This window comes from Trachypithecus francoisi, unplaced genomic scaffold (genome assembly GCF_009764315.1).
Source record: "Trachypithecus francoisi isolate TF-2019V2 unplaced genomic scaffold, Tfra_2.0 Lachesis_group0, whole genome shotgun sequence".
NCBI lineage: Eukaryota > Metazoa > Chordata > Mammalia > Primates > Cercopithecidae > Trachypithecus > Trachypithecus francoisi.
Window position 1 is genome coordinate 67,424,678 of NW_022681453.1, and position 26,664 is coordinate 67,451,341.

The 26,664-nt window shown below is 42.8% G+C and overlaps 2 protein-coding genes and 1 non-coding gene across 8 annotated transcripts in view; all 3 read right to left on the bottom strand.

Annotated features, from left to right (window-relative positions):
• The window catches only part of FBXO40 (F-box protein 40), a 34,321-nt gene extending 27,505 nt beyond the window's left edge, over positions 1-6,816 (bottom strand). For 3 of the 6 annotated variants that reach the window (XM_033211077.1, XM_033211079.1, XM_033211073.1), the window contains exons 1-2: positions 6,572-6,707; positions 6,351-6,461 (exon numbers count right to left, since the gene is read on the bottom strand). The gene's annotated coding sequence lies outside the window, so the exon portion shown is untranslated. Of the gene's footprint in view, positions 1-6,350; positions 6,481-6,571; positions 6,708-6,744 lie in introns of those variants that run through there. The other 3 variants (XM_033211080.1, XM_033211075.1, XM_033211074.1) reach the window with 2 other exon arrangements.
• A 1,639-nt stretch (positions 6,817-8,455) lies between these two features.
• Positions 8,456-8,558, bottom strand: LOC117084733. Its single transcript, XR_004437634.1, has one exon. It is a non-coding gene; the product is annotated as a small nucleolar RNA U13 (small nucleolar RNA).
• Positions 8,559-13,888: 5,330 nt separating this feature from the next.
• Positions 13,889-26,408, bottom strand: ARGFX (arginine-fifty homeobox). Its single transcript, XM_033201740.1, has 5 exons — positions 26,306-26,408; positions 25,011-25,029; positions 16,839-16,936; positions 15,723-15,871; positions 13,889-14,485 (listed from the first exon to the last, which is right to left on the bottom strand). Exons 1-5 carry the CDS (start codon positions 26,406-26,408, stop codon positions 13,889-13,891), a joined length of 966 nt encoding a protein of 321 aa, XP_033057631.1.
• Between the last annotated feature and the right edge of the window lie 256 nt (positions 26,409-26,664).

Here is a 26,664-nt window from a genome sequence, read left to right on the forward strand (position 1 = left end):
CTACCTGGAGGGCTGCCACGGGAGGACTGCTTGAGTCTGAGAGATTGAGGCTGTAGTGAGCCGTGATCATGCCACTGCACTCCAGCCTGGGCACCAGAGTGAGACTTCGTCTCAAAAAAATATATATATATATATATATATATGTGTGTGTGTGTGTGTGTGTGTGTGTGCGCGCGTGTGTGTGTGTGTATGCACTGCAATATGGTTTCTGATATTTAAAATGAAATATCTACTAGATCAAAGCACTCAGATTATAGAAACTCTTCGCTGTGAAAAGGCTGACAAAAATCTACGCCTGAGACAGAGTATGGCTATGCAGGTGCCATTTCCCTTTTAATTTCTATGCCTTGTGTTCACTTTTTTTTTCTTTTTAGAATCAGAATCTCGCTCTTGTTACCCAGGCTGGAGTGCAGTAGCACGATCTCGGCTTACTGAAACCTCCACCTCCCGGGTTCAAGCAACTCTCCTTCCTCAGCCTACTGAGTAGCTGGGATTACAGGTATGCGCCACCACACCCAGCTAATTTTTGTATTTTTAGTAGAGACGGGGGTTTTGCCATGTTGACCAGGCTGGTCTCGAACTCCTGGCCTCAGGTGATCCACCCACCTCAGCCTCCCAAAGTGCTAGGATTACAGGCATTAGTCACCGCCCCGGCCCCTGTGTTCACATTTAAATTCTTGCTTCTTGTCTGAAAAAGCAGTATGTTCTATCCTCTTAAAAATGAACAAAAGTTAAATATATGGTCGACACATTTTCTCCAAAATATGAGTGTTAAAGTTCCCCTGTAGGAGATAGCAGTCAAACTAATAAAGGTTAGACTTAAATAGTCCGAAGATCTATACGGAATGTGCTGGATGTAGTTTAAATGAAACATAGGCTGGTAGAAGGACCAGGTGTGTGAGCCTCAGGCATAGCTTGTTTTTTTAAAGAAATAGGGAAGCATTTAACACCTGGCAAGGGGGCAGCAACTCAATTTGATGCAGATTGTGGTGCTGTGTGGACCACGCAGAAAGGAGTAAATTGGGCCCAGTTCAGTGGCTCATGCCTGTAATCCCAGCACTGTGGGACACCAAGGTGGAAGGATTGCCAGTTAGGTGGGATGGCCTTGATGAAAGATCTGGAAAAGGAGTGGGCAAATTCTACCCACTTCTTTCCATCTCCACCACTGCCCAATGCCAGGCATCATCCTTGCTTACCCGGTATAGTGCAATGGGTTTATAATCAGTCTTACTCCTTCCATTTTCACCATGTCTCAATTCACACACCAGGTCCTTCCACCAACTCATATTCCATTTAAACTACATCTAGCACATCTAGTAAAATCTAGTTCTGTGTGAATCTTTGGAGTATTTAAATCTAAATCATATTATGTTCACTGCTAAGACAGGGGAATTTTAAAGCTCCTATTTTGGGGAGAATGGATTGGCCATATTTAAAAGCAGGAAGTGTAATTTTTAACAATTTACAAAACTAGGTTATTACTCCCCCACTTAAAATTTCCAGTGGATTCCCTTCACAAGGAAATAAACTCTGAAATCCTTCTCTTGGCCCATGAGGCCATGCATGAGCTCTCCCCTGCTTGCTCCTTTACCTGACCTCCCGCCCTTATGCACTTTGCTCTGGTCTTGTCACTTATTCCAGCACAGGCCCTGTGTATCTGCTCTTTCTACCAGGAGAATTCTCCTCTCATTCTGTATTTGCACTGTGGACTCCTTCTTGCCACTTAGTTTTCTGCTTACATGTTACCTCCACAGAGAATCCTTACCTGACACCCCCAATATAAAGTAAATCAATGAGCACTCCCATGAATAAGCTGATTTTTGACAAGTTAATCTCCCTAAAGCTAATTTATTAATTCAAAAATAGGGCTTATAGGCAGGGCACGGTGGCTCACACCTGTAATCCCAGCACTTTGGGAGGCTGAGGCCGGTGGATCACTTGAGGTCAGGAGTTCGACACCAGCCTAGCCAACATGGAGAAACCCCATCTCTACTAAAACTACAAAAGAGTGGCCGGGTGTGGTGTCAGGCACCTGTAATCCCAGCTGCTCAGGAGGCTGAGGCACAAGAATTGCTTGAACCCTGGAGGCAGAGGTTGCAGTGAGCCAAGATCATGCCACTGCACTCCAGCCTGGGCAACAGAGTGAAATTCTGTCGTAAAAAAAAAAAAAAAAAAAAAAAAATAGGGCCTATAATAACTCATAGAGTTGCACAAGCATCAAATGAGATGAAATAAGGAGTGTGTAATAGATGAGTCACTCTATGAGGAAGGTCATTCTCATAGTCAACTCCCTCCTCCAGGCCTTCCTGTGTTCCCATTGTCCTTTTCCCATAGCCCTTGTCTGGCCTTTCCATTTTCAGTCCCCCTCACTTCAATGTATCTTATATTCCACTGTCAGTTTGATGATATTAAAATTCTATATTTAAAAAATTATTTCCCCACTCTTTTAAGAATGTAAACCTCCACACTTCCCCCCACTTTCGGCCCCCTTTAATCACCATGAGCCATTCCTTAAGCACTTAGGAATTCAAATAGTACTGCTTTAGGACTGAAACCTTGTAGATGCCATAAAGACAACTTGAAGGCATCTTTGTTTCCTAGGCCAAAATTTGTAATTTTTATTGCTCATCTGGGTTATTCTGCTCATTAAGAAAAAAGGAAAGCGTGGTCCTTGAGACTTGCCTTCTGTCTTGTGATTGACGGTGGCAGTTGGCAGAACCTGGCAAAGTTGCTGTGATGGTGAGAATGGTGAGAGAGGTTCCAATGATGGGCACAAGTGTTGTTGCCAGCGAGGTGTGTGCAGGCAGTGGAAGGAGGTCTGACCGGAATATCAATAGAGGGTGATAATACCTCTTTAGGGCCCACCAAATGGGCTTCTAGGGACTGAAGGGTAAGTAGAGCCAACACTGCCCCCGGCACTCAGTCAACGAACATTGAATAGGATTGAATTGAATTAAACTGAACCATTAAAAAGGCAGCATTTTAAAAGCTGTGAGAGTAATTTGAAACAAATTTAGGAAGAAAGTAGAGGGATGTCAGATGTATGCTAATTGGGGCTGCTTTTTTTTTAAGGTAAAAAGGAAATCATTTCGACTTAGGTTAATGTAGGCCTCATTGAAGAAAAGATCTCAGTGGGCTGGATTTATAATAGATACTCTGAGCTCTGCCAGATTGTTTGCAGGCGATTAAAGTACTTTTTCTTTTAAACACTTGGCAGTCATAGAATCCGAACTCTGGATCAGGCAGATAATAAGAAATCTGCTATTCCATCACTTCTCAAACTTCAACATGCAAAGGAATCACCTAGGCAACCTTTTTAAAATGCAGATTCTGATCCAGTGGGGCCGGGGTGAGGCCTGAGACTTTTCCCTTGCAACAAACTCCAGATGACGCTGATGTTCTAAGGACCTCATTTTGAAAGGAAAGGGTCTGTTTTAACCTCCTTATTTCCTAGAAGAGATACTGAGGCTCTGAGAAGTGAAATGTCTTGTCTATGCTCCCAGAGTGTCTAGTTCTAGTCACGTGCCTTTTTTCTATTGTGCTTTGAAGTTTTATTATGAGAGTCTGTAGAAATCACAGCACCACACAAAGCTACCTGAGTGGTGACAGCCAAGGCATGTTGGCAGCTTAGATGGTACCAAGGGCAGAGTAGGACGAAGCCTGGAAGAAGGAGGAGGTGGTGACCAAGTGTTGCTGGCCAACAAAGTCATGCTAACACATATAGCAGGTGTATTTAAATCACTGACTCAAGCAAAAGAGAATGGGATTAACAGATAATAGTTTTAACATTCTTTTCTATAATTTTAAAGTTAGTAGGCAAACAGGGTTGATGTCAGGGGGATATTTTTAGGCAAGGGGCCCTCTCAGCACCCCTCACATGATGTCAGTGACTAAACTATTCTGCCTCCTCATGTGGCTGGCCCTGGCAATAATGATTTATTTCTGAGCTTTAACTTCAGGGAAAGTGACAAGGTTAAAAGTTAAAGGTCAAAGATATTTTTAACTCAACCTATTAACCAGCCAATTAATTACTTTAATTATGCATTGTTGACCTGTTTCTCTGCTATGGAAATATTTAATTGTAGGGAAAGAAAATTTACGAAGTTAATTATTAAAGTAATCTCTTTGCCTTCTTGAGATTTTATCACAATCAATTTGCTGAGGATAATTCCCACACTGGGTTCCATAATCCTTGGCTTCGACGCTGCAATTCCAGTACCTTCACTTTATCCTAAAACATAGCCACCCTTTTCCAGATCCATTCCACTTCACAATCTGATTTCTCCAGCTATACTAGAAATCTCTCTACCTTTATACTTATTAGTTATTGAATTAGCTAGTTAATTCTCATATCTGGTGCTATTCTATAAATTTATCAGTACTATTCTATTAAATTACCATTGTATTGGCCAAGAAAGTGCTAAAGTAACTGGATTGTCTAGGGGTATCTGGGACTCAACCTGTCTGCTTGGTTACTTGTGAGCCAACACACCCTAGTTTCACCAGACCAGCGCCCCAGCATACACCTTGGAGACCTTGCTGCTGTGGAAGCCCTGGAAAAATTAAATGAAGTTAGGTGATTATACACAGTGAATTTGCTTGTGCCCAGGAAACAGACATAATTATAACCCAGACACCTATAACAGAGTTTTGGGGTACATATGGAGGTTACAGAGACAGGCAGGAAGGAACCAGGAGTTAAGGTATCTGAATAGTTACTTTTGGTCTCCTTTTACTTGGCATTGGTGGCTTTAGCCTGTACACATCAAAGGTCAGAGTGTACAGAATCCCTTTTCCTGCATAGGCCACTTCCCAGGATGTCCTTAGCTGAACTTTGAACCAGTGAAAAACAAGAAAATAAACACTGTTCCCTTACCTTGCCAATTTTTAGTGCATGCAACACTATACAGTTATTCTAGAAGCGAGAAACTGTCTATACGTATAACTTTTGATACCTCAAGTATCATTAGTTATTCTACTTTTATCCCTCTGAATATGCAAAATTGTTCAAGCTTATAACAATCTTTGGTTTTGGTGCATAAGCCTGTATAAGTTTTTCAACTTGAAAAATATTTCACTTATATTTCATGGATGCATTTTGGACTCAAGAGAGCTGGGGAGAAGAGGGCCACAGTTAGAGAATATTGTTGGAGAATAAAAGGTTTTAAACTCTGCAGAGTTTCAATAGTACATACAGAAAATACAGTTGTGCTTGTTAACCGGTAGTATGACACAGCAGATGAAATTTTAAGCTACATGAGAATGACTTGCAATTAAACACAGCAAGTGTTGACTGGAGAAAAGATCACAACATTAAGACTTTAGAAAAGAGAAATTCTGACCAAGCGCAGCTGCTCTTGCTTGTATTCTCAACACTATGGGAGGCCAAAGGGGGTGGATCACTTGAGGCCAAGAGTTCGAGACCAGCCTGGCCAACAGGCGAAAACCTGTAGAGATAGGCGAAACCCCGTCTCTACTAAAAATACAAAAATTAGCCAAGCGTGGTGGTACAGGCCTGTAGTCCCAGCTACTCAGGAGGCTGAAGCAGAGGATCTCTTGAACTTAGAAGGTGGAGATTGCAGTGAGCTGAGACTGCACCACTGTGCTCCAGCCTGGGCGACAGAGTGAGACTCTGTCTCAAAAAAATAATAATAACAATGAATTAAATAAATAAATAATAGAAATTCTGGGCCAGGCACAGTGGCTCACACCTGTAATCCCAGCAATTTTGGAGACTGGGGGGGCAGATCACTTGAGGCTGGGAGTTCAAGACCAGCCTGGCCGTCGAGGTGAAACCCCGTCTCTACTAAAAAAATACAAAAATTGGCCAGATGTGGTGTGTGCCTGTAGTCTCAGCTACTCGGAAGGTTGAGGCAGGAGAATCGCTTGAACCTGGGAGGAAGGGGCTGCAGTGAGCCAAGATGGTGCCACTGCACTCCAGCCTGGGCGACAGAGTAAGACTGTCTCAAAAAAGAAAGAAAAGGAAATAGAAATCCCTGGTTCTAGGCCTTCTACTTGTTTCCTCATTACCTCCTCCACTCCCCCAGATCCCTCCACCCATCACCATGCTGTAACTTTACAGATATCATAACTACTCTGGTTGATTATAGAAGAAAGAACCTAAGCTGTCAGAAAGCAAGTGCCCTACCTGCTCTTGAATTGGAAACAGAAATTTACACACGGCTGGATCTCATTCTCAGTGCCTGCCTTTCCTCCACATCTTTACATAACTAATTTGCTTAACAATCCTCTTCCACAGGACACAAAAGTGATATGCGGCTCAGCTTCATCTGCATATTCACCTCTGAATATCCTCGTCATGGTGCACCTGCTCCTGTTTGAATGCTTACCTTAATGGAACGGGCTGAGTCAGCATCTGCTTGCACCTGAACCCTTGATTGCAGCTAAGCGGATTGCTGGGAGGTGGCCGGGTTGCATCAGCTGCAGTAAAGGACACAGTTCTGTTGGGAAGGCAGGGAAAGGAGAGAAAACTTCAACAGAAGTAGTCCAAGTGTTGAGAGTTAAAAATAAAACGATATCACAAGGGGCAATGTGACCAGGCTCAGCTTACGACTTTTTCCTTCCCCTGTATTTATCAACACTCAGTCTCTCCTGGAGTGGCATTTAGCAGGGGAAACTGAATGGGAAGTGAAGTTTTATATCAATAGGTTTTCCTTCCCTAGAGGAAGAAAGAAAATCCTTTTAAGAAGGATCATTTTCAAGAGCAGCCTCTCAGATTCCTACATGTGCAATCGGCAGGCCCAGCTGTGCTGGAGGAGGCTGGCAGAGCATTCAGGACTGGCTGCTGCTCTAATTATAACCATGCTCCTCACCTAAACCCATCACTGGCTGAAGCAGCAACTTGTGTAAGTGACATGCTGTCCTGCTTCAGTTTCTCCTATCTCTTATCATGACAAGTAAGTGTCTGTCCTCCCCTGGTCCTCGTCTTTCCTAGGTGGCTGGAAAAGGGAGAGTTTGTAATTCAGAAACCAGGTGTAGAGTAAATCCAGTGGGAGAGAATTAGAGGTTGTAGGAGGCTTTAGCTGTCATTTAGTCCAACTCTCTCTTTTTACAGATGAGGAGACAGAGATTCAGAAAAGGGAAATTGCTCATCCAAGGTCACACATCTTGTTAGTGGAAGAGCCAGAGGAAAGCCCCAGAGAGCTTGTTTAACTCTCAGTCTAGTGTTCTTTATCTTATCACCTTCAGATAAACTCATTCAGGATCTTGTGGGGGAAAAAGCATATAGAATCCTGGCTTTGGTGTTTTTTTTCTTTCTTTTTTTTTTTTTTGAGATGGAGTCTCACTCTGTCACTCAGGCTAGAGTGCAGTGGCATGATCTCGGCTCACTGCAACCTCCACGTCCCGGGTTCAAGTGATTCTCCTGCCTCCGCCTCCTGAGTATCTGGGATTACAGGCACATGCCACCATGCCTGGCTAATTTTTGTATTTTTAGTAGAGACCGGTTTCACCATGTTGGTCAGGCCTGTCTTGAACTCCTGACCTCATGATCCTCCCGCCTCAGCCTCCCAAAGTGCTGGGATTAGGTATGTGATTTTGACCAATTTACTTAACCATTTTCTATTTCAGTTTTCTCCATTGTGGAATGGCAATGATACTTGGTTTGACCACATGTAACTGTCAGTACACATAAGGCACATGAATGATATGTACCACATACCAAGTGCTCAACAATGCCAGCTGTTATTTGAATGTATTTGAATGTATTTGACTAAGAGCAGATGTGCTAAATTTGGCTGTGATTAACAGCCATCGAATTAACCTTTCCCCTGGATTCTTCTATACATATATGTCCACGGAGATAAACTTATTTGGAATGAGCAAATAGCAGTTTAAAAATTGTAAAAACTTTCTACACTGATCTTGAATCTTGAAACTTTGCTGAACTGGTTTATTAGTTCTAATAGTTTTCTTGTGGATTCCTAAGGATTTTCAAGATCATGCCATCTGTTAACAGAAATATTTTAACTTCTTTCTTTGCAATTTGGATGCCTGTTACTTCCTTTTCTTGCCGTTCTTCCCTGCCTAGAAATTCCAGCACTGTGTTTAACAAGAGCGGTGAGAGTGGCCACACTTCACTTGTTCCTGATCTTAGGGGACAAGCATTCAGTCTTGCACCAATAAGTACGATGTTGCCTGTGGATCTTTGTAGATGACCTTTATCAAGTTGAAGGTGAGGAGTTTGATTGTTCTAGTTTGTTGAGTGAATCAAGAAAGAGTGTGAATCTTCATCAAATGCTTTTTCTGTGCCCAGCAAGATGATCATGTGGTTTTTGTCCTTTGTTCTATTAATATCGTGTATTACATTGATGAATTTTTTTATGTTGAATCAATCTTCCATTCCTGAATAAACCCTACTTGGTCATGGTATCTATCCTTTTTACATGTTGCTAAATTTAGTTTGTTAGTATTTTATTGAGAATTTGTTTTTTCAAGTCAGATGCATAATGTGCCACCATTGAAACAAGGTTCGAAGATGGCACTCTCACACATTCACGTGAACGCCCAGTCATCACATTGATGAACTACAAAAGGACCTTAGTGAGGAATTTTGCATCTATATTCAGAAGAGATATTACAAGTTGAGTATCCCCAATCTGAAAATCTGAGTTCCAAAATGCTTCAAAATCCAAAACTCTTTGAGCACTGATGTGACACCACAAGAGGAAAATTCCACACTTGGCCTCATGCGATGGGTCTTAGTCAAAATGCAGTCAAAACTTTGTTTCGTGCACACAGTTACTTAAAATATTGTACAATTACCTTCAGGCTATATATATAAGGTGTATATGAAACATAAATGAGTTGTGTGTAGGCTGGTGTCCCATCCCCAAGATATCTCATTATGTACGTGCAAATATTCCAAATGCAAAACACTCCAAATCCGAAACGCTTCTGGTTCCCAGCATTTCCGATAGGGGATACTCACTATAGTCCGTACTTCCCTTATGGCATCTTTGTTAGGCTTTGGTATCCGGACAATATCGATCTCATAAAATGAGTTCCCTCCTCTTTTGTTTTTTGGAAAAGTTTGTGAAGGATTAGTGTCAATTCTTCTTTAAACATTTTGGTAGAATTTAGCAGTGAAGCCATCTGGAACTGGGCTTTTCTTTGTGGGAAGTTTTCAATTGTTAACTCAATCTCCGTGCTTATTATAACTCTGTCTTAGTCCGCTTTTATGTTGTTATAACAGAATACCTGAGACTGGGTAATTGACGAAGAAGACAGATTTATTTTGTACAGTTCTGAAGGTGGGAAGTCTTCCAGTCTCAGATGGAAGACGGAGAGGCCACATCTGGCCAGGGCCTTCATGTTTCATCCTCCCATGGCAGAAGGAAGGGAGAGGAGGAGGTTAGAGAGACAGAGAGAGAGAGACAGAAGAGAGAGAGAGGTGGGGGTGAGGATAAAGATTTTGGGGAAGAGGACTGAACCCATCCTTTTGATCGGGAACCCACTTCTGAGATAACTAACCCACTCCCACAATAATGGCATTAATCCATTCATGGGGGCTCTGCCTAATAACCTTTAAAGGTTCCACCTCTCAACGCTGCTGCTTTGGGGATTAAGTTTCCAACACATGAGCTGTGGGGGACACATTCATACCGTAGCAAGCTCTATTCACAACATCTATTTCTTCTGGAGTCAGATTTGGTATTCTGTGTCTTCCTAGGAATTTGTCCATTTTTTAATCTAATTTGTTGGCATTCAATTGTTCATAGTATTTCTTTCTAATAATTTTTATTTCTATAAGTTTGGTGATAAAATCTTGACTTTTTGTTTCTGGTTCTAATAATTTGAGTCTTTTGAGGGGGTGTCAATCTAGCTAAACGTTTGCCATTTTGTTGATCTTTTCAAAGAACCAGCTTTTGATTTCATAAATTTTTTCTGTATTGCTTTTCTATTCTCCATTTTATTTATTTCTGCTCTAGACTTTCCTTCTTTCTGTTTCTTTGGACTGCTATTATCAATTATTGAGAGTGTTGTATGAATATACCACATTTTAACTATGTATTGGTGAAGTTTTCTTAAGAATTTTAATTTTTGTTAAAATTTGTCTCATATATTTTGGGTATATGTTGTTAAGTATATACAAGTTCAGAGTTATTATATGTTTCAGGTTAATTGTTCCTTTTGTTGTTGTCTAATATACTTTATTTCTAAAAAAACTCTTTTGGCCGGGTGAGATGGCTCACACCTATAGTCTCAGCCCTTTGGGAGGCTGAGGTGGGAGGATAACTTGAGCTCAGATGTTTGAGGCCAGCCTGGGCAACATGGCAAAACCCCGTCTCTACTAAAAATACAAAAATTAGCCAGGTGTAGTGGCGTACACCTGTAGTCCCAGCTCCTTGGGAGGCTAAGGCAGGAGAATTGTTTGAACCCGGGAGTTGGAGGTTGCAGTGAGCTGAGATTGCACAGTCTGGGTGACAGAACAAGACTCCATCTCAATAAAAAAGTTTTGCCTTAAAGTTTAATTTGACAGATATTAATAAAACTATGCCACTTCCTTCCTGTGTAAAACTATTGATCTGAGACCTTTTTTAAAAAAAAAAAATATGTAAGCATTTGAAGCTGTAAATTTCCTTCTAAGCATTGATTTAGCTTTATCCCATGTTTTGGTTTGTTGTGCTTTTGTTTTTTTCAGTTACAAGTGTTTTCCAATTTTACTTATGATTTCTTCTATTTATTTATCTATTGAGACAGTATCACTGTGTTGCTCAAGCTGGAGTGCAGTGGCACAGTCACGGCTCACTGCAGCCTCGACCTCTGTGGCTCAAGGGATCCTCTTACCTCAGCCTCCCGAGTAGCTGGGACCATGGGCTCTGGCCGCCATGCCCAGCTAATTTTTTATTTTTTGTAGAGACAGGGTTTTGCCATGTTGCTCAGACCATGATTTCCTCTTTAACCATTGGTTATTTAGGAATGGGCTGTTTAATATCCACATATTTGTGAATTTCCCAAATTTTCTTCCACTATTGATTTCTAAATTCATTCCATCATGTTTGGAGAACACACTGCATAATTTCAATCCTTGTGATTCTCCTGCTTCAGTCTCCCAAGTAGCTGAGACTACAGATGTGTGCCATCACGCCCAGCTAATTTTTTTTTTTTTTTTTTTTTTTGTATTTTTAGTAGAGGCAGGATTTCACCATGTTGGCCAGGATGGTTTCGATCTCTTGATCTCGTGATCTGCTCACCTTGGCCTCCAAAAGTGCTAGCATTACAGGCGTGAGCCACCATGCCTGGTGTATTCAAAACATTTTCTGTGTTCTTTTTTAAGTTCTGAAGTTTTCTCCACAGAGGTATTTTCTTCATGAATTCCTAGGTACTTGTATATTTTTCATTGAGCAGTACTTACCTTATGTTTATTTATTTTTATTTTTTTATTTTTTGAGATGGAGTCTTGCTCTGTTGCCCAGGCTGGAGTGCAGTTGTGCGATCTCAGCTCACTGCAACCTCCATCTCCCAGGTTCAAGCAATTATCCTTCCTCAGTCTCCCGAGTAGCTGGGATTACAGGCATGTGCCACCACACCCAGTTAATTTTTTTTTTAATTTTTTAAAAATTTTTAGTAGAGACGGGGTTTCAATATGTTGGTCAGGCTGGTCTCGATCTCCTGACCTTGTGATCCGCCCACCTTGGCCTCCCAAAGTGCTGGGATTACAGGTGTGAACCACCACGCCTGGCCCTTATGTTTCTTCATTACCAGTGTTCAGAAATGATACTAATTTTGTAGGTTGATCATGTGGCTGGAAAATGTGCTAAAATGTCATTCTAAAAGTTTTGGTTTTTTTTTGAGACTGAGTCTCACTCTGTTGCCCAGGATGGAGTGCAATGGCACGATATTGGCTCAATGCAAACTCTGCCTCCTGGGTTCAAGTAATTCTCTTGCCTCAGCTTCCTGAGTAGCTGGGATTAATGGCGCCTGAACCACACCCAGCTATTTTTTTGTTTGTTTGTTTTTAGTAGAGACACGGTTTCACCATGTTGGCCAGGATGGTCTCAAACTCCTGACCTCGTGATCCACCTGCCTTGGCCTCCCAAAGAGCTAGGATTACAGGCGTGAGCCACCACGCCCTGCTTTTTTTTTTTTGAGACAAGGTCTCACTTTTGTCCCCCAGGCAGTAGTGTGATGGCACGATCTCGGCTCACTGCAACCTCTGCCTCCCAGGTTTAAGCGATTCTCCTGCCTCAGCCTCCCCAGTAGCTGGGATTACAGGTGCCCACCACCACACCCAGCTAATTTTTGTATTTTTAGTAGAGACGGGGTTTCACCATGTTGGCGAGGCTGGTCTCGAACTCCTGACCTCAGGTGATCCACCTGCATCAGCCTCCCAAAGTACTGGGATTACAGGCATGAGCCACCGAGCCCGGCCCATTCTAAAAGTTTGACTATTTATTTTGTTAGATTTGCAAGTTTACCATCTCACCTTCAAAACTCTGTTTTTATTTCTTCCTGTGCCAGTTTTTACACCTTTTATTATGTCTGGACCATTGTTATATATATATATATATTCATTGTACTATATATTAAAACTAGTGGTAATAGTAATTTCCCCTCAAATTAGGACTGAAAGTCCCCTTAAAAAAAAAAACCCCAAACTCAGCCTGGGCAACATGGCGAGTCCCCGTCTCTGCTAAAAATACAAAAATTAGTCATGCATGGTGATGTGTGTCTGTAGTCTCAGCTACTCAGAAGGCTGAGGTGGGAGGATTGTTTGAGTCCAGGAGGCAGAGGCTGCAGTGAGCCAAGATGGTGCCACTGCACTCCAGCTTCGGTGACAGAGTGCTGTCTCAAAAAACAACAGCAACAACAAAAACCCTAAAAATTGGAAACAAAATGTAAGTTTATGACTTCCTCTCATTAAAAGTGGATGATAGTGTGCTCACTTCCGCAACACATGTACTAAAATCGGAACGATACGGAGAGAAAGTGGATGATGTTTTCTTTGGTTTCCTTGAAAAAAAAAAAAGAGTTTTTAAATTGGATAACCCAGCTGGGTGCAATGGTGCACTCCTGTATTCCTAGCACTTTGGGAGGCTGAGGCAGGTGGACAGTGTTAAGTCCAGGAAGTCAAGACCAGCCTGGGCAACGTGGCAAAACCTCATCTCTACAAAAAATACAAAACTTGGCCAGGCTCAGTGGCTCAAAGTGTTGTAATTCCAGCACTTTGAGAGGTCAAGGCAGGCGGATCACTGGAGGTCAGGAGTTTGAGACCAGCCTGGGCAACATGGTGAGACCCCATCTCTACTAAAAATACGAAATTTAACCAGGCATGGTGGCACATGCCTGTAATCCCAGCTACTCAGGAGACTGAGGCAGGAGAATCACTTGAATCCTGGGAGGTGGAGGTTGCAGTGAGCCGATATCCCGCCACTGTACTCCACCCTGGGTGACAGTGCGAAACTCTGTCTCAGAAACAAAAATTAGCCAGGTGTGGTGGCGGGCACCTGTAGTCCTCGCTACTCAGGAGGCTGAGGTGGGAGGATCACCTGAGCCCAGGAGGTCAAGGCTTTGGTGAGCTGTGATTGTACCACTATATTCCAGCCTGGGTGACAGAGTGAGACCTACTTTCATAAAAATGAAGTGGAAAACCCCCAAAACCACTGTCCTACTTTTAGAAACTCCAGGATAGTTTTGGGAAGGGAATATTGGAGTCTCATTGGCCGTGTAAGGGACTAGGCAGGCTTCTCAGGGAGAATTGTGGGGCTGATTACGTAGTGCCCAGGTCTACTTGGAAAACTCTTTTTGCAACATTCCCATGGAAATCAGAGGCACAGACCCAGATGTTTGGGTTAAAATGAGACAAAGGAAAAAAAAGTCATGTACAAGAGGCAAGAAGACCTCCTTTCTAAATGGTCCATATTTATTAGTACTCTAGTCCCAAGTCTACCATATTGGAGGTTTTCTGGAATTCCAGGCTATCTGTTAGACTGCAGGCTTCACAGCCTTGGCTTGTCATACTGGGCCAGGTTTGTGCGGGAGATAGGCCTACAGCTGGACCAGCAAAGGTGCTGAGAGAGGAACCCTGTCCTCCTACCTGGTACTTTGTGGGTGAGAGATACTGATACAGACAGTGGAAAGAAGAGCTGGATATCTCATTCTCATCAGGAAGATTGTACAGTTCTATGATTTGGAATATGTCATAGGCATCAGAGTACAAAGCAGGAACTGAGGCCACCAGCCTCTCCCACTGAGTATCTTGCATTTGGAAGTCACTTGTGGAACTCTCAGTGAAGGTAGAGTTCCATGCCCGATTGGAAGGATCTAAGGGCTGAGGTGGAAGGGAGCTGTAGAAATCTGAGACCACAGGAGAAAAAGCATAAGGATTGAGGGATGTTCTGGGGGAGGTGGGCATGTTCTTCTTGGATGAAGGGATCTGGTTTCGTTGCTTTGCTGATTGCTGCTGCTGCTGCTGCTGCTTCTGCTGCTTCTTCAATTTGAATCGCCGGTTCCTAAACCAAACCTGGGAGTGGGGGAAGAGGGGAGATTGTGGGCTGTTCTTGGAGAAGGCATTTGAGGCTTCTCCTGAGTGAAAACAGCCAGGTTATAATCTTAATGTCCTCTTAAATCCACCATGACACTGGGCTCTGCAAGAGCAGAGGGATGAGGAAGATCAGGTCTGGGACCCCAGAAAGGAAGAGAGTGGGTGTGTTTCAGGGTTTGTGATGGGGGTTCAGAGACAGGGTCCTGAACTCTAGAGAACAGAGGCTAGTTCAGGGATCTAGGATCTAGGGAGAGGTGAATAATTTGAACTGAAGGATTTTTAAGGATTATTTCAGGAGGCCTCTACTATAAGGAATACTCCAATAAAAATGTATGGCCGGCCAGGTGCAGTGGCTCACGCCTGTAATCCCAGCACTTTGGAAGGCCGAGACGGGCAGATCATGAGGTCAGGAGATCGAGACCATCCTGGCTAACACGGTGAAACCCCGCCTCTACTAAAAATACAAAAATTAGCCGGGCACAGTGGCGGGCGCCTATAGTCCTAGCTACTCGGGAGGCTGAGGCAGGAGAATGGCGTGAACCCGGGAGGCGGAGCTTGCAGTGAGTGGAGATCGGGCCACTGCACTCCAGCCTGGGTGACAGAGAGAGACTCTGTCTCAAAAAAAAAAAAAAAAAAGTATGGCTAGTCACGGTGGCTCACATCTGTAATCCCGGCACTTTGAGAGTCTGAGGCGAGGGGATCACTTGAGCTCAGGAGTTTGAGACCAGCCTGGGCAACATAGTGAGACCCCATCTCTAAAAAAAAAAAGAAAAGAAAGAAGAAAAAGAAAAACATCATGGGCTTTAGCAGGCTCAGAGGTTAGAGGGAGTATTACTTGCCTGTTGGCAGCATTATGAATAAACAGATTGCAGGGCTGCTTTGCTTAAAAAGACTCTAAGCGAGGAGTCTGTCTGGATGAGCACCTTTCCCCTATTTGAACTCTATAGTACAAATGTTAAAAATCTGATTTCTGGAGTTTTAATTCTAGCAACACTATTTCTTATCTCTGTGGCCCAGTCACTTTGCCTCTGAACCTCATTTTTTCTCATTTTTCAAATTGCATGAGTGAAGCCAATCTGTCCCCAGTTTGATACCGTTTCAGTAGGTACTCAGTGAAATACAATTGTGGGGCAGGGGTGGAGGGTGTGGAATTTCCAGGATAGATAGGTGAATGTGGCTTGGATGGGGGTACCAAGCACACCACAGTGGATCAGACCTTTACTGTTGACTCCGGCAGGTTGAGTTTCAAAGCTAGTTTCTCCTGAAGATTTCTATCTGGGAACATGGTCTGGCTAAACAGAGCTTCTAGCTCTTCATATTGTTGGTGGGAGAATGAAGTACGTTCTTGATGCCTTCTCCATATTGCTTCAGGGCAGAGATAAAGAAGGGGTGGTTACATTTACATTACCAATCTCTCCCCCCACCAAAACAACAAAAACCAAAAAACAAATCACTATGGTGAATCTCCCATGCCTTTCCTCCAACCAGGCTTAAGATCCAGAAAATGCAGATCCCAGGTCTTGATTCTGAATGGCTGAGCCCTGTTTGACAATGCTCTATTCTCTGCTTTCTGAGATTTTGTCTCTGATAGGACATGAGTTACCTCTTCAATTTTCTGTGTACTCAGTCTGTTCACTCTGGAAACTGGCTCCCCTGAGTTTTAGTTTGCCTGCCTGCACTGAAAAGTTTTCTGTTTTACTTTTATTCTCTGGTACTCAGTCTTTCTACCCTACCTAACCTCAGGACAGAGGATAGTAGCTTCTATCTTCTCATCTTTCTCACACGTTCGTCATTCTAGAAACTAGGAATATTCTGTGCAAGAGCTAGCCAAACATTTTTTTTTATTATTATGAAATAGAAAAAACTAGGAATAAACCCCATGTCTTTGCACCTGAATATAACCCACTGGTCTAAATGGGTTTCCTCTCTTCATTTATTTGTTCAGAAATCCAGCCCATCTCATCTGGCAAATAGGATTTTTCTTTCTTTCTCTCTCTCTCTCTTTTTTTAGAGACAGGATCTTGCTCTATTGCCCAGGCTGGAGTGCTGTTGCACGATCATAATTCATTGCAACCTTGAATTCTTGAGCTCCTGCAATCCTCCGGCCTCCTCCTCCTGAGTAGCTAGGACTACAGGCACTATCATCACTCCTGGCTAATTAAAAAGCATTTTTTTCTGCTGGGCACGGTGGTTTACGTCTGTAATCCCAGCACTTTGGGAGGCCAAGGCGGGCGAATCATGAGGTCAGGAGATCGAGACCATCCTGGCTAACATGGTAAAACCCCGTCTCTACTAAAAATACAAAAAATTAGCCGGGCATGGTGGCGGGCGCCTGTAGTCCCAGCTACTCGGGAGGCTGAGGCAGGAGTATGGCGTGAACCCGGGAGGCGGAGCTTGCAGTGAGCCGAGATCACACCACTGCACTCCAGCCTGGGCGACAAAGGAAGACTCCGTCTCAAAAAATAAATAAATAAATAAAAATAAAAATACAAAAATTAGCTGGGCATGGTGGTACGCTCCTGTAATCCCAGCTACTCGGTAGGCTGAGGCAGGGGAATCACTTGAACTTGGGAAGCAGAGGTTGCAGTGAGTTGAGATCGTGCTACTGCACTCCAGCCTGGGCGACAGAGCAAGACTCCATCTCAGAAAAATAAATAAATAAATAAATAGAGTTTGGAAATAGACACACTTCAGCAACTGGACTATCCAAACTGCTACAGTCTCAGGGAACACATATGTCCATTATTATTAGAAAATTTGGGTTGGGCACTGTTGCTGACAACAGTAATTTCAGCATTTAGGGAGGCGGAGGCAGGAGGATAGCTTGACCTCGGGAGTCAAGACCAGCCTGGACAACATAGTGAGACCCCCATTCTCCACAAAAAGAAAAAAAAAGAAAGGAGAAAATTGGGCAAAACATAAATGTCTGTTTATGTGGAGAGTCTCAGTTTTCAAATTTATAAAATAAAAAAGAATAGCTTTATTTTATTGAGTCCCTTCATAGATTATGTACAATGATACCTTATTTTCCTCTTCCTTTTCTCTTTGTCCTACATTTAGTTCATTTATTTCCAACCACACTTTTTTTTTTAAATGTTTGAGACAGAGTCTCACCGGAACGCCCAGGCTAGAGTGCAATGGCTCAATTTCAGCTCACTGTAACCCCCACTTCACAGGTTCAAGCACTTCTCCTGCCTCAGCCTCCCAAGTAGCTAAGAATACCGGCACTCGCCACCATGCCGGCTAATTTTTTATTAGAGACGGGGTTTCACCATATTGGCCACACTGGTCTTGAACTCCTGCCCTCAAGTGATCCACCCACCTTGGCCTCCCAAAGTGCTGGGATTACAGGTGTGAGGCACCGTGCCTGACCCAACCACGCCTTCTTATATTGAGCCAGAGAGCGACACTCTGAAGTGATGATGCCCCAGCCTCAAGAGGCCATGCATGCTTCTGTGCTCGCTCTCATGCCTGCCCCCTCTCTCTCTCACCTACTCTCTCTTGCTCCAAGCCTGGACTAGCCTGCTAGAGGATGAGAGACTATAGCAAAAAGAGCTCATAATCTGCAACATAGGCTACTTTAAACGAGTTTACAGCTAGTCAGCACTTAAGATGCCAGAGATGCCAGCCAGCATCAGAACTGGTCAGCTGGCTTGTAGATTTTTTTTTTTTTTTTTTGAGACTGAGTCTCGCTGTCGCCACTGCTCTGGAGTGCAGTAGCACGATCTTGGCTCACTGCAATCTCTGCCTCGGGTTTAAGAGATGCTCTTACATCAGCCTCCCAAGTAGCTGTGACTACAGGCACGCACCACCATGCCCAGCTAATTTTTGTATTTTTAGTAGAGATGGGGTTTCATCAAGTTGGCCAGGATGGTCTCAATCTCTTAACCCCGTGATCTGCCCGCCTCGGCCTCCCAAAGTGCTAAGATTACAGGCGTGAACCACTGTGCCTGGCCTGGCTTGTAGATTTATAAACAACAACAAATGCTTATTTTTTTAAACCACTGAAATTGTATGAAACAGCAATGACTAATTTGTACATACATTTGGTCTTCAAACGTATCAGTTTTCTGAACTTCCTTCTGTTCTCTCAATTCTCACCATGTTCCTGCAGCCTGTATTTCCACATTACCATTCTGCTGGGGATTTTCTGCAAATTCTTAGCCATGTACTGTGTGAGGTGTAAGGAGTAACAATTCTGTTTGATATGTAACATATTCTTCCACATCTCCTAAATCTGGGGTCCCTAATCCCTGGGCCACAAACCGGTGTGGGTCCATGGCAGGTTAGGAACCGGGCTGCACAGCAGAAGGTGAGCGGCAAACGAGTCAGCGAAGATTCATCCGTATTTACAGTTGCTCCCCATAGCTCACATTACTGCCAGAGTTCCGCCTCCTGTCAGATCAGCCCGTGGCGTTAGATTCTCACAGGAGCATGAATCCTATTGTGAACTGCACAGGTGAGGGATCTAAGTTGCGTACTCATTATGAGAATCTAATGCCTGGTGATTTGTCACTGTCTCCCATCACTCACAGATGGGAGCATCTGGTTACAGGAAAACAAGCTCAGGTCTCCCACTGATTCTATATTATAGTGAGTTGTATAATTATTTCATTATATGTTACAATGTAATAAAAATAGAAATAAAATGCACAATAAATGTAATGCCCTTGGATCATCCCCAAACCACCCCCCCAGCCAGTCCATGGAAAAACCGTCTTCCACAGAATCAGTCCCTGGTGCCAGAAAGGTTGGAGGCTGCTGCCCTGAATGCTTCTGGAAAGAGCTTTTCATACCTTGCAGTAAATATATATATTTTATAAGATGGGATCTCACTATATTTCCTAGGCTGGTCTTGAACTGGGTTCAAGTGATCCTCCCACCTTGGCCTCCCAAAGTGCTGGGATTACAGGTGTGAACCACTATACCTGGCCTCTTTCAGTAAACATCTATTCAGCACCCACTGCATGCTGCCATGCTAAGTTCAATAGTAGATGATAGGATGAGTATGAAACAGCATGCTGGGATAGCACAAGGCATCACAGTGCTTCAGGCCAAAAATAAGTAATAATAATCAGAATTTGTATGTTCTTCTCTCCCAGAGCAATGCAAAGTTGTTTTGTTTTATTTTTAAGGAAGCCAAATGGGCTAGAATGCCTTCTAACAAAACATCCCCTAAATAGGTAACATGTGGAGCACTTTGGTATTGCTGCCAAAAAAGCAAATTTAGCGGTGGGGCACAGTGGCTCACGCCTGTAATCCCAGCACTTTGGGAGGCTGAGGTGGGCGGATCCCCTGAGGTCAGGAGTTTGAGAGAGTCTGACCAACATGGAGAAACCCCGTCTCTACTGAAAATACAAAAATTAGCTGGGCATGGTGGCACACCCCTATAATCCCAGCTGCTTGGGAGGCTGAGGCAGGAGAATTGCTTGAACCTGGGAGGTGGAGGTTGTGGTGAGGCGAGATCGTGCCATTGCACTCCAGCCTGGGCAACAAGAGCGAAACTCCATCTCAAAAAAAAAAAAAAAAAAGCGAATTTAGCACTAGAATAGAGAATAGAAATAATAAAAACATGAGCATAGGCTGGGTGTGGTGGCTCACACCTGTAATCCCAACACTTTGGGAGGCCAAGGTGGGCGGATCACGAGGTCAGGAGATCGTGACCATTCTGGCTAACATGGTGAAACCCCGTCTCTACTGAAAACACAAAAAATTAGCCAGACATGGTGGCGGGTGCCTGTAGTCCCAGCTACTCGGGAGGCTGAGGCGGGAGAATGGCGTGAACCTGGGAGGCGGGAGCTTGCAGTGAGCCGAGATTGTGCCACTGCACTCCAGCCTGGGCGACAGAGCGAGACCCCGTCTAAAAAACAAGACAAAACAAAACAAACAAACAAAATGAACGTAGATGGAAAGATGACATTTCCAGTCAGTAGAAACAGAAAAAGTGACCATTAATGTACAAGAAAATTAACTTTATTTATTTATTATTATTTTTTTGAGACGGAGTCTCGCTCTGTCGCCCAGGCTGGAGAGTGCAGTGGCACCATCTCAGCTTACGCAAGCTCCGCCTCCTGGGTTCAAGCCATTCTCCTGCCTCAGCCTCCCCAGTAGTTGGGACTACAGGCGCCCGCCACCATGTCCAGCTTTTTTTTGTATTTTTAGTAGATACGTGGTTTCACTGTGTTAGCCAGGATGGTCTCGATGTCCTGACCTCGTGATCCGCCCGCCTCAGCCTCCCAAAGTACTGGGATTACAGGCATGAGCCACCATGCCCAGCCAAAAATTAAAAATTTTAATTCACAACATTCAAAAGCAGTTACAGATGAGTTCAAAAGCTGATTTTTGAAGTTTATATTGAAATAAAATAAAAATTCTTTTAACATAAAATAAAATGCATCTGAGTAGAGAAAATATTGCAACATATATGAATGAGAAAAGAAAAATATTTCTATTTTATGAGGAATTTGAACAAAATAAGAAAAACAAATTCCATCATAACATTGAATCAAGGGCATGAAAAAGTAATGTCTAGAGGAGAAAGTATAAATAATTTTGTAAATGGTGAAAAATGTTCTTCACTAGTCATTTATAATATGTAAATTAATTCAATAATGAGTTATTTTTTCCCAAAATATTGGCAAAAATGTTTAGTTATAAATCAAGACTTATTAGTAAAGTGGGGCATGTATGCCCTTATTTATTGTTAGTGGGAATATAAATTGGTACAGAATTTGAGAGGAATGTAATATCTTTCATTTTAATATATTTCATACCATGGAACCCAGAATACTTATAGAAGAATTTTAAACAATCAGTGGGAGACTGATGAAATATTTACGTACTCATAGTTTGGAAGAGTAGGCAGTCGTATATATTTTTATATATATATATATTTTTTTGTTTTGTTTTGTTTTGTTTTTCTTTTGAGACGGAGTCTCGCTCTGTCGCCCAGGCTGGAGTGCAGTGGCCAGATCTCAGCTCACTGCAAGCTCCGCCTCCCGGGTTCACGCCATTCTCCTGCCTCAGCCTCCCGAGTAGCTGGGACTACAGGCGCCGGCCACCTCGCCCGGCTAGTTTTTTTGTATTTTTTATTAGAGACGGGGTTTCACCGTGTTAGCCAGGATGGTCTCGATCTCCTGACCTCGTGATCCGCCCGTCTCGGCCTCCCAAAGTGCTGGGATTACAGGCTTGAGCCACCGCGCCCGGCCATATATATATGTTTTAATGTGGCAAAATAGTTAACTATCTTAACTTTACTTAAATCTACCTAATAAATATACTTAAATCTACATAAGTATATTTATTATGTAGTACTTAAGTGTACATATTTACATATACTTGAGTATACATAATTATACTTAAATCTACCATCTTAACCATTTGCTAGCATACAGTTCAGTAGTGTTAAGTACGTTTACATTTTTGTGTATGTAATCTCCAGAACTCTTTTCATTCTGCACAACTGAAACTCTATACTCATTAAACAACTCTCATTCCCCTCTCCCCTCAGTCACTCACAACCAGCATTCCACTTTCTGTCTCTGTGAATTTGTCTACTGTAAGTGCCTTATAAGTGGAATAATACTTTTTGCGACTGGCTTATTTCACCTAGCATAATGACCTCAAGGTTTATCCATGTTGCGGCATAGCAGGGTTTTCTTCCTTTTTAAGATGAATAATATTCCACTGTACGCATATACCACATATGAATGAAATATCCATTCATCCATCAATGGATATTTGGATTGCTTCCACCTCTTAGCTATTATTGTGAATAATGCTTCTATGAACATGGGTGTGTAGATATCTCCTTAAGACCCTGCCGTCACCTCCCCCTCCTCCTTCTCCCCTTCCTTCTTCTCCCTTCTTTCTTCTTTTTTTGAGATGAGGTCTCTCTCTGTTGTCTGGGCTGGAGTGTAGTGACATGATCATAGCTCACTGTAACCTCAAACTCCTGGGCTCAAGCAATCCTCCCACCTCATCCTCCACAGTAGCTAGGACTACAGATGTGCACCACCATGCTTGGATAATTTTTTTGAGAGATGGAGTCTCACTATGTTGCCCAGCCTGGTCTCAAACTCCTGCTTTGGCCTCCCCAAGTGTTGGGATTATAGGTGTGAACCACCATGCCCAGCATAGACCTTGCTTTCGATTCTTTTGGGTATATACCTCTAAGGGAAATTGCTGTATCATATGGTAAGTCTATTTTTAATTTTCGAGGTACCATCATCCTGTTTTTCACAGTGGCAGCACCATTTTACATTCCTGCAAGCATTCTAATTTCTCCCTATCCCCACTGATACTTGTTATTTTCTGTTTCTTTGATAGTTGTCATCCTAATGGGTGTGGTTTTGATTTTCTTTCCCCTAATAATTAACGTTGCTGAGCATCTTTCCTGGATTTGTCCATTTGTATATCTTCTTAGGAGAAAGATCTATTCAAGTTTTTGCCTTTTTTTTTTTTTTTTTTTTGAGACGGAGTTTTGCTCTCGTTGCCCAGGCTGTAGTTCAATGGCGCGATCTCGGCTCACCGCAACCTCCACCTCCTGGGTTCAAGTGATTCTCCTGCCTCAGCCTCCTGAGTAGCTGGGATTACAGACATGCACCACCACACCTGACTAATTTTGTATTTTTAGTAGAGACGGGGTTTCTCCGTGTTGTCAGGCTGATCTTGAACTCCTGACCTCAGGTTTTTGCCCATTTTTAATTGGATTTTTTTTATTGTTGTTGAGTTCTAGTTTTGTATGTATTATAGCTATTAACCCCTTATTAGATAAATGATAAATGCTTTGCAAATATTTTCTCCCACTCCATAGTTTGCCATTTTACTTTTTTTTTTTTCTTTTTTGAGACAGAGTCTCTCTCTGTCACCCAAGCTGGAGTGCAGTGGCATGATCTCTGCTGCAGTCTCCGTCTCCCAAGTTCAAGCGATTCTCTCACCTCAGCCTCCCAACTAGCTGGGACTACAGGCGACTGCCACCACGCCTGGCTACTTTTTGTATTTTTAGTAGAGATGGGGTTTCACCATGTTGGCCAGGCTGATTTAGAACTCCTGACCTCAGGTGGTCGACGCATCTCAGCCTCCCAAAGTGCTGGGATTACAGGCGTAAGCCACCATGCCCGGCCCCATTTCACCCTTTCGATTGTGTCCTTTAATCATACAAGTTTTTATTTTTAATGTAGTCTAATTTATCTATTTATATTTTGTTGCCTGTGCTTTTGGTGTCATATCCAAGAAACCATTGCTAAATCAAATGTCATAAAGCTTTTCCCCTATGCTTTTTCTCAGAGCTTTGCAGTTTTAGCTTTTGTGTTTAGGACTTGATCCATTTTAATTTTTGCGTGTGGTAAGATAAGGATCCAGCATTATTCTTTTGTATGTGGATATTCAGTTTTCCCAGCACCATTTGTTTCAGAGACTGTCCTGTCCCAACTGAATGGCCTTAGCACCCTTGTTGACTATATATGTGCAAAGATGTATTCCTGGACTTTGTTCTCTTCTATTGGTCTATATATCTGTCTTTATGCCAGCATCACACTCTTTGATTACTGTAATTTGTAATAAATGTTGAGATTACATAATATGAGGCCTCCAGCTTTGTCCATCTGTTCATCTTTTTCAACATTATTTTGGCTATTTGGGATTCCTTGAGACTTTATATAAATTTTTGGATAGACATTTTTAGTTTCTGCAAAAAGCACCATTGGGATTTTTATAGGGATTGCATTAAATCTGTAAATTGCCTAGGTAGTATTGACATACTAATAATACTAAGCCTGACCAGGCACTGGTGGCTCACACCTGTAATCCCAGCACTTTAGAAGGCTGAGGCTCATGGATCACCCAAGGTCATGAGTTCAAGATCATCCAGCCTGATCAACGTGGTGAAACTCCCTCTCTACTAAAAATACAAAAATTAGCTGGGTGTGGTCACGCATGCCTGCAATCCCAGCTATTTGGGAGGCTGAGGCAGGAGTATCGCTTGATTCTAGGAAGCGTAGGTTGCAGTGATCCGAGATCGTGCCATTCCACTCCAGGCTGGGCGACAGAGTGAGACTCTGTCTCAAAAAAAATAAAAATAAAAATAATAATAAGCCAGCCAGGCTTGGTGGCTCATGCCTGTAATCCCAGCACTTTGGGAAGCAGAGGCAGGCAGATCACAAGGTCAGGAGTTAGCTGGGTGCGGTGGCTCACGCCTATAATCCCAGTACTTTGAGAGGCCAAGGCGGGTGGATCACCTGAGGTCGGGAGATCGAGACCATCCTGACTAACATGGTGAAACCCCATCTCTACTAAAAATAGAAAAAATTAGCCAGGCGTGGTGCCACGTGCCTGTAATCCCAGCTACTCAGGAGGCTGAGGCAGGAGAATCGCTTGAACCCAGGAGACAGAGGTTGCAGTGAGCTGAGATCGCACCATTGCACTCCAGCCTGGGCAACAAGAGCGAAACTCCATCTCAAAAACAAACAAACAAAACCCCAAAGGTCAGGAGTTTGAGACCAGCCTGGCCAATGTGGTGAAACCTCATCTCTACTAAAAATTAAAAAAAATAAAAAATAAAATAAAAAAATTAGCCAGGCATGGTGGTGCATGCCTGTAGTCCCAGCTACTTGGGAGGCTGAGGCAGAAGAATCACTTGAACCCAGGAGGCGGAGTTTGCAATGAGCCAAGATCACAACATTGCACTCCAGCCTGGGTGACAAAGCAAGACTCCATCTCAATAATAATAATAATAATAATAATAAGCCTTCCCATTTATGCACGTGGAGTGTCTTTCCATTTGTATCTTTAATTTATTTTATTTTATTTTTTTGAGACGGAGTCTCGCTCTGTCACCCAGGCTGGAGTGCAGTGGCCGGATCTCAGCTCACTGCAAGCTCCGCCTCCCGGGTTCACGCCATTCTCCTGCCTCAGCCTCCCGAGTAGCTGGGACTACAGGCGCCTGGCACCTCGCCCGGCTAGTTTTTTACATTTTTTAGTAGAGACGGGGTTTCACCATGTTAGCCAGGATGGTCTCGATCTCCTGACCTGGTGATCTGCCCGTCTCGGCCTCCCAAAGTGCTGGGATTACAGGCTTGAGCCACCGCGCCCAGCCACATGTATCTTTAATTTATTTCAGCAACATTTTATAGTTTTCAATGGACAAGTCTTTCACATCCTTGGTTAAGTTTATTTCTTAGTACTTAATTATTTTTGATGCTATTGTAAATGGAGTTATTTTCATAATTTTCTTTTCTGATTGTATATTATTAGTGTATAGAAAAACCACTGATTTGTATACAGTTTTACATATTTTTAAAGGTAAACATTGTATACAAACAATGTTTGGAAAACCTCCAGGGTAAAATATCAAATAACAAATACATATTTCAGAGCAATTCACTAAGATCCATCTTCTGTAAATAAATCTTTTTATACATGTATACACTACTACTCTGAATAATGAACTTTTCTTAAAATTTTAATTTTCCCACTATATTGGGCCACAATATACCTGCCTTGGAAAAGGAGATTTCTCAATTTCTATCTCTCTATGCTTCAGATGTTTTCTCCTAGAAAAACATTCTCACTTGCTCTACATATTATATTCTTAGCTTATCTCTCATAATTTGAATCAACCATGGGCCAAAGGCCCATTTGATTTGAAATGTATTTCTCCTTTTATAATGGGAAGACTTTTTGAATAGATTTTTAGCAACAATCAATAGCTGCCTTAAAACAAATGCAAAATGCAATTACAGGGCTGCATAAGAAGGGGGCAGTAGAGAGGGAAAGAGGAGAAAGAAGGATGATACTCACTGGTACTAGCTGGATCCTGCGGTTGTATCACCTTCATGTTGGGATCTTTCCTGTTGATGAAAGGGTCTGGCTGGGGATTCCGTGGGGCCATTCTGTTCGTCATGGTGTCTGAAATCTGAGATGGAAGGCCTATGAGATAGGGAATGCTGATGAGGAATTCATTCGCAGGATAGCAATGCTTTCAAGGAGCCTGAGCTTGCTGTATTACCTCTGGCAAGTGAGGTTAACCCCCAGTTGCTCTACCTCAGCTGGAAAATGATTCATATTTTATACCATAGAGAAATACTCTAGCTGTACTTGTCAAAAATGAAGCTTTAGAAATAACAAAAGAAATCGTGTGTCAATATCTTTGTGACTCA

Coding starts and splice junctions, on each gene's coding strand:
- ARGFX (XM_033201740.1), bottom strand. CDS start 26,408: ATGACGAACAGAATGGCCCCACGGAATCCCCAGCCAGACCCTTTCATC. Junction 15,872..16,838: donor CCGAGTAGCTGGGACTACAG/GCGCCCGCCACC, acceptor TCTGCCCTGAAG/CAATATGGAGAAGGCATCAA. Junction 14,486..15,722: donor TGCCGGAGTCAACAGTAAAG/GTCTGATCCACT, acceptor CCCCACTCCCAG/GTTTGGTTTAGGAACCGGCG.